General features: G+C 53.8%; 1 protein-coding gene across 1 annotated transcript in view; it reads left to right on the top strand.

Annotated features, from left to right (window-relative positions):
• The window catches only part of SEC14L5 (SEC14 like lipid binding 5), a gene marked incomplete at its 5' end in the record, with an annotated part of 47,810 nt that overhangs the window by 24,797 nt on the left and 16,683 nt on the right, over window positions 1-6,330 (top strand). Inside the window, 4 exons of the mRNA XM_027773075.1 lie at window positions 1,577-1,681; window positions 2,181-2,330; window positions 2,649-2,780; window positions 5,387-5,515. Of these exons, the coding sequence (XP_027628876.1) occupies window positions 1,577-1,681; window positions 2,181-2,330; window positions 2,649-2,780; window positions 5,387-5,515 (516 nt within the window). The remainder of the gene's footprint in view (window positions 1-1,576; window positions 1,682-2,180; window positions 2,331-2,648; window positions 2,781-5,386; window positions 5,516-6,330) is intronic.

The following is a 6,330-nucleotide window of genomic DNA, read 5'->3' as shown; positions in this document are numbered from 1 at the left end:
CCAGGGGGATGTATGCTTACCAGAGTGACTGAAAGAGAGAGCATGAACAAACCCCAATGGGGTGCGGTCACGTCGGCATCCCTTCTCCATTTCTCCGTCCTGTCAGATTTGGGGCATGCAAGCACACATGCCAGGCTTGTACTTCAAACCTCCAGGGCCAGGACTCAAACTGGGGTTGGCTGTATGGGACCTGACTCCCTGTACACAAGCCGTAACTGCTGTGCTGCAGGGTTGGCCTCTCATAAACACACCAGGAGTTAATCATGGGGGTCCCACCCTGATGGCCTTAATTTTAATCTCTTCCCATAATCCGACTGCATTGTTATGCTCCGGATCCTTGTCACGACCGAATCTCAATTTATGAATTTGGGGGGATATACAAGAAACCAACCATTGCCTAATACAAGGTTATAAAAATGCACTCCTATGTACTCTTCTACGAGTTTCACAGTTTTGTCTCTTACATTCAGATCTTCGTTCCGTTTTGGGTTAACTTTTGCATATGGTGTGAGATTGAGGTCCAGCCTCATTATTTTGCGTGTAAATATCTGGTTGTCCCAACATGGTTTGTTGAAAAGATTATTCTTTTCTCCATTGAATTGTCTTTCTTTCTTTCTTTTTTCTTTTCTTTCTTTTTTTTTTTTTTTAGAGATTTTTGCTATAGGGCGCATGTACTCACCAGAAAGACAGAGAGAGACAGAAAGACAGAAAGTGAGAAATCACCCCCCATGGGGGATGGCCACGCCACAATCCCTTCTCCTCCATTCTCCTCTCAGGATCTTGGGCACGCACGCACACGTGCCTGGCGTGAGTTTAAGCCACTGGGTCCGGGACTGGAGCTGCGGTCAAGTACATGGGAGTCCAGCGACAGAGCCATTAAGCCAATTGCTGGTCCCTCCATTGAATTGTTTTATTGATTATAAATATGACAGTTTATTTGTGGTCCCTCAGTCCTATTCCGTTGACCTCCATGTCGATCTTTATGTCTGTCAGTACCACATTGTTTTAATGACTTAAGCTTTGCAGTAAGTTTTGAAATTAGAAAGTATGTATCCTGCAATTCTGTTCTCTTTTAAGATTGTTTGGCTACCCTAGGTCTTTTGCATTTTCATACACGAATTTTAGGATCAGCTTGTCAATTTCTGCAAACAAGTCCGTTGGCTTGTGAGTGGATTTCATTTGATCTAGGGGACGTCTTTCATTTACTTAGCTCTTACTTCTTTCAATGATGTTTGTAGTTTTTAGAGTATGTGTTTTGTACTTCTTTGTTAAGTGTATTGCTAGAATTGTATTCTCGATGTTATTGTAAATAGAGTTGTTTAAAAGATCTCATTTTGGGCTTATCCACTGCTACTGCAGTAGCAGAGCTGCAGCTGGTTTTTGCATACTGATTTGATATTCTGCAGCCTTGCCCAACTCATTTAGTAGGCCATGTGTGCCTGCGCGGATTCTTCCGGATTTTTTGGTATACAAGATCATGCTGTCTGCAAATAGTATCGATTTCCTGTCATCGTTTCTGGGAGTTGCCTAACTGCCCTGGCTGATCCTCCAGTGCCTTTGCACCCCTAATTCGTAGGTTGTTCTCGATTATGAAGGGCTGGATTTCGTGATCCAAGTGCTTTTTTCTGAGAAATTCCATCTTTTCGAAATGTCCCAGGATTCTCTACTCATCCTTCTGACGGTGAAAACTCAAATGTGGGGACCAGCAGTTAGCGTAATGGTTATGTTGCTGGACTCCCACGTAGTCAACCCCACGTAGTCGACCGCGGTTTGAGTCCCGGACCCGGTGGCTTAAACTCACGCCGGTCGCGTGTGCGTGCCCAAGATCCCGAGAGGAGAATGGAGGAGAAGGGATTGCAGTATGGCCATCCCCCCTGGGGAGTGATTTCTTGCTTTCTATCTCTCTGTCTCTGTCTGTCTGGCAAGCGCAGGCGCCCTATAACAAAAACCTCTCAAAAAACAAAAAAAACCAAAAAAACAAAAACCCTCAAATGTGGAGGCAAAAAGTAACTTGCAGGTCATTGCCCGGGCCCTACTGCATCACCGCTCTAGGGAGGCGTTTGTTAAGCGATGATATTGTCGGTAGTTGCTCACTGCTCCTCCGGCTCTGAGCGCTGTGGGAGAGCAGTGCTGGGCGCAGAACCCCGGGCCCCTGGCGCTCACTGCCGCTCTGCCCCCAGGCCTACGAGAAGCGCTTCCCCACCTGCCCGCAGATCCCGGTCTTCCTGGGCAGCGAGGTCCTGCACGAGTCCCGCAGCCCGGATGGGGCGGTGCACGTGGTGGAGCGGAGCTGCCGGCTGCGTGTGGACTCGCGGATGCTGCTGCGGAGGGTGGGCTGGGGGCTGGCGGAGGAGGGGACCCGATGCTGGGCGGGCACAGAAAGGCCGGTAGCTGGAGTCATCCGGAGTTGGGGACGGTGTGTGTGGGATGGAGTTTGGAGGGAGAAGGGGGATGGGGTCCAGGTGGAGGCGTGTGGTCAGGCGTCTCTGTGAGACCTGAGCTGGGTGGGCTTTGGGGCGAGGGACCTGGGGGTGGGTCCAGGGGTGGGTCCAGGACTGGAGGTGACTGGGACTGGCCCTCCTGACCTGCTCCCCAGCCCCCCAACCCCACCCGCGTGCTCTCGGCTCTGCCGTCCCCTTCCTTCGCAGATTGCCGGCGTGGAGCACGTGGTCTTCGTGCAGAAAAACGTCTTGAACTGGAAGGAGAGGACGCTCCTCATCGAGGCGCACAACGAGACCTTCGCCAGCCGCGTGGTGGTCCGTGAGAACTGCAGCTACACGGTGAGCCGCCCTGGTCCCCTCCCCACCCTCCCAGGGCAGTGCGGGTCGCGGGGCGGTGCCCGTCTAACTTGCGGGTCTAACCGCAGCGCGCATTTGTGTGAGTATATTCCAGATGCTGCTTGGATCTACTTGTACCGGGGTTTGTGGGGTTTGTCCTTTGTCTGAATTGCAAACGTGGCAGGGCACCCTGCCGGGTACCTGCTGTCTGGAAGCCCATCCCCCCTCCCCTTTTCTCTCCCGCCTTTCCTGAAACAGAGCCTTTTCCTCATCTGCAAAATGGGGTTAATAGTCGTGCTTGCCATGTGGGTTGTTGAGGATTGAATGAAGGAAAATACTCAGACCCCTTGGGCCAATGCCTGGCACACGCCAAACCCCTGTAAATGTCACTGATGATGTCATGAGCAAGTGGCTCTGGTACAGGCTACAGGCACCGTGACGTGCCAGGTCGGGCGCCCGGGGCGGTGGGCCTCGGCTCTGGCCCAGTCCATTCTAGTAGGAGACCCCGAGGAGAGACCGGAGCCCGGGAGCACCGTCACCATGGGAGGGATGGTCCAGCAACAGGCCTGCAGGAGGAGGAGGAGGTGACTTCCTGAGGTGACTGCATCCCTCCGTGGCTGTGAACCGAGTCCCTGAGCAGGAACCACGGGTGCAGAGACTGAGGGGACCAGCGAGTCTCCCCCCAGCAAGGCTGCAGGGGCAGGTCCTGCTGGGCCCAGGGCATTCTCGGACAGACTCGCCCCACCACTGCCGTGCTGGCTGCCGCTGAGCAAATCACTGCCCCCCTCTGGGACGTGCCACCCTGTCTGTGAGAGGACATTGTTGCACAGTGGTGACCCCAGGCCACAGGCACATCCTGCATTCTTGCCTTGGCTTCCCACCGAGGGCCACTCCTTGTTCGTCTCCCGGTCGTGCCACTTGACACGGATACTTTGTACTTCGTACTTCCCGCGTGCCCAGGCCGTCGGCAGATGCCCACTGCTTTGTCTTTCCGTGGCTCAGCTCCTCGGGGCCTCCCGGAAACAGGGCCCAGGGCTCGGTTCTGCCCGCAGCAGCCGTCTCCCAGCCCTTCGGGTTTCTCGGCCTGCGTTCTGCCGCAGCTGAGCTGGCAGCACTGAGGCTGCTTGGGAGGGCGGTTCCCGGTCTCCCGGCACCTGCTCAGTCCCGAGTGCCCGGCAGGCGGGAATCTGCGTTGGCAGTGACTTGGCAGTGGGAGCCCGAACCCCGAGGCGGGGCCTGCGTGGCTGCTCTGCAGCCAGGCCGATGGGCGAGCACACAGCTTCCTCCGTAGCTTTCTAGAGAGCTCTGTCCAGCTTCAGAAAGGCGTGGGATGGGGGAAAGCCTGCATGGCTCTCAAACATTCTTTGCACCTAAATAAATTCAAACTTAAAATTTTAAAAAATTGTTTATGTATTTTTAGTTTGCCATAGGTATGTGCGCTTGCCAGAGGGAGACAGAAAGTGAGAAATCACCACAGGAGGATGGTTATGTCATAATCCCTTCTCCATTCTCCTCTTGGGGCTTTGGGCCTGCACAGGTGCTTGGCGTGGTTTTCAAGCTGCTGGGTCTGGGATTTAAAACTGAAGAGTCCTTATGTGGGATCCAGCTGCCTTAACCTCCATGCCACCAGCCGGCCCCATAAATTTGTACTTTAATTCTATTTTCTCCATGACCTTTTAAAAGTCTCCTTGTATATAAATATGTAACATAAATAACAATGATTTAAACAATACATAAAACTTGTGGTATCAAGATATAGTTTGAGACCAGCAGTTGGTATAATGGCTATGTCACTGGACACCCATGTAGTCGACTGCGGTTCGAGTCCCGGACCTGGTGGCTTAAACTCATGCCGGGCACATGTGCATGCATGCCCTGCATCCCGAGAGGAGAATGGAGGAGAAGGGATTGTGGCCATCCCTCCCAGGGAGGGGAGCGATTTCTCGCTTTCTGTCTCTCTCTATCTTTCTGGTGAGCTTATGTACCCTATAGGAAAAACTTCTCAAAAAAAAAAAAAAAGAGATAGTTCATTTATATATTATTTAAATAATGTAATAGATTAAAATTATTCATATTGTGTGTGTGTGTGTGAACATAATTTTCTTTAGCGGTTTTTGCCTTAGGGTGCATGCACTCTCTGGGGAAAGAGACAGAGATAGCGAGAGAGAAAGTGAGAAATCACCTCTCTGGGGGAGGATGGCCATGCCACAATCCCTTCTCTTCCATTCTCTTCCTGGTACCTTGGGTACGCATGCACACGCGCCTGGAGTGAGGTTCAAGTTACTAGGTCCGGAACTGGAACTAGGTGCCCATGTGGGGATCCAGGCTGTAACCACTGTGCCATCTGCTGGCCCCTGTGAATATCATTTTTAAGGGATGGGGCACAGATAGCAGACCCACATTTTCCTGGTCTCCCGGAGAAGGCTCTATTCCCTGGCAGTTTAGACTTTGCACTGTCCCCTGGGTGGGGGTGCCTTGGTATTGCTGTCCCCAAGCTGTGATGTCCTGCCCACTGTAGGCTCTGCCTGGGCCAGAATCACAGGACAGTCCCGGCGGTGGGCACGGCATCCCCCACGCTGAGACCCTGGCCTCTCCCTGCTGGCTCCCAGGTCCATCCCGAGAATGAAGACTGGACCTGCTTCGAGCAGTCTGCCTCTCTGGACATCCGGTCCTTCTTCGGCTTTGAAAGCGCCTTGGAGAAGATTGCCATGAAGCAGTACACCGCCAACGTCAAGAGGGTGAGAGCCGGCTGCGTGCACCACGGGGAGGACGGAGCACAGACCCGCTCTGCCACCCGGCAGCCCCGCGACGTCGGGCACCAGCCTTACTCTCCCTGGGCCTCAGTCTCCTCGTCTGTAACATGGGTGTCCTGGTGCTGCCTAGTCACATGGGACACGGATGGAAAGCAGCTGGCCTGTAATAACCCATTCCCGCCAGGGGCTTGTGCTGTGATTCCTCTGGACAGAGGAGGAATATTCTGTGGTGGCTTTTCCTAATTAAGATCGTCGCTGCTTGTCCAGTCACCGTGTGGGAGCCCGTTCGTGTAATGGGACAGGCGAGATGAATTTTCCTGCTGTTTTCTCCAGCGTGTTATCAGGAGACTTGTTACAGCCTCCGTTTCTCGGCGTGCACATACGGAAGCAAAGGGGATGGGTGTTTGCGCACCGCCTCCTTCAGGCTGGGCACACCGAGCTTTACTCCTGCGAGTTCCCAGCCTCTCCCGGCCTCGGTCTGTCTTCCTCACAGTAGGGATGGCAGCGACGCCCCTCATGGTGGCTCTGGGAGGCACTGCAAATCGGGCATGTATTTGACACTGTCGGCCCTTCCTCATTGCGACCGGTCCAGGGCTGTGTGCTGGGCTGGGACCAAAGCCAGGTGGGGGTGACCTGGGGCTGGTGCGGGGACTCTCCCCTCCTGCCCCAGGCTGATGTGTCTTGGGTCTCTGGTTCCAGGGGAAGGAGGTGATCGAGCATTACCTGAATGAGCTCATCGTACAGGGCACTGCTCACATCCCCCGCTGGACGCCTGCCGTGGTCAGTGAGGAGGGTGCTGG

This window comes from Tupaia chinensis, unplaced genomic scaffold, assembly GCF_000334495.1.
Source record: "Tupaia chinensis unplaced genomic scaffold, TupChi_1.0 Scaffold000042_1, whole genome shotgun sequence".
Lineage (NCBI taxonomy): Eukaryota > Metazoa > Chordata > Mammalia > Scandentia > Tupaiidae > Tupaia > Tupaia belangeri.
The sequence above is the reverse complement of the archived record's forward strand: the minus strand, read 5'-3'. Positions and strand labels throughout refer to the sequence as shown.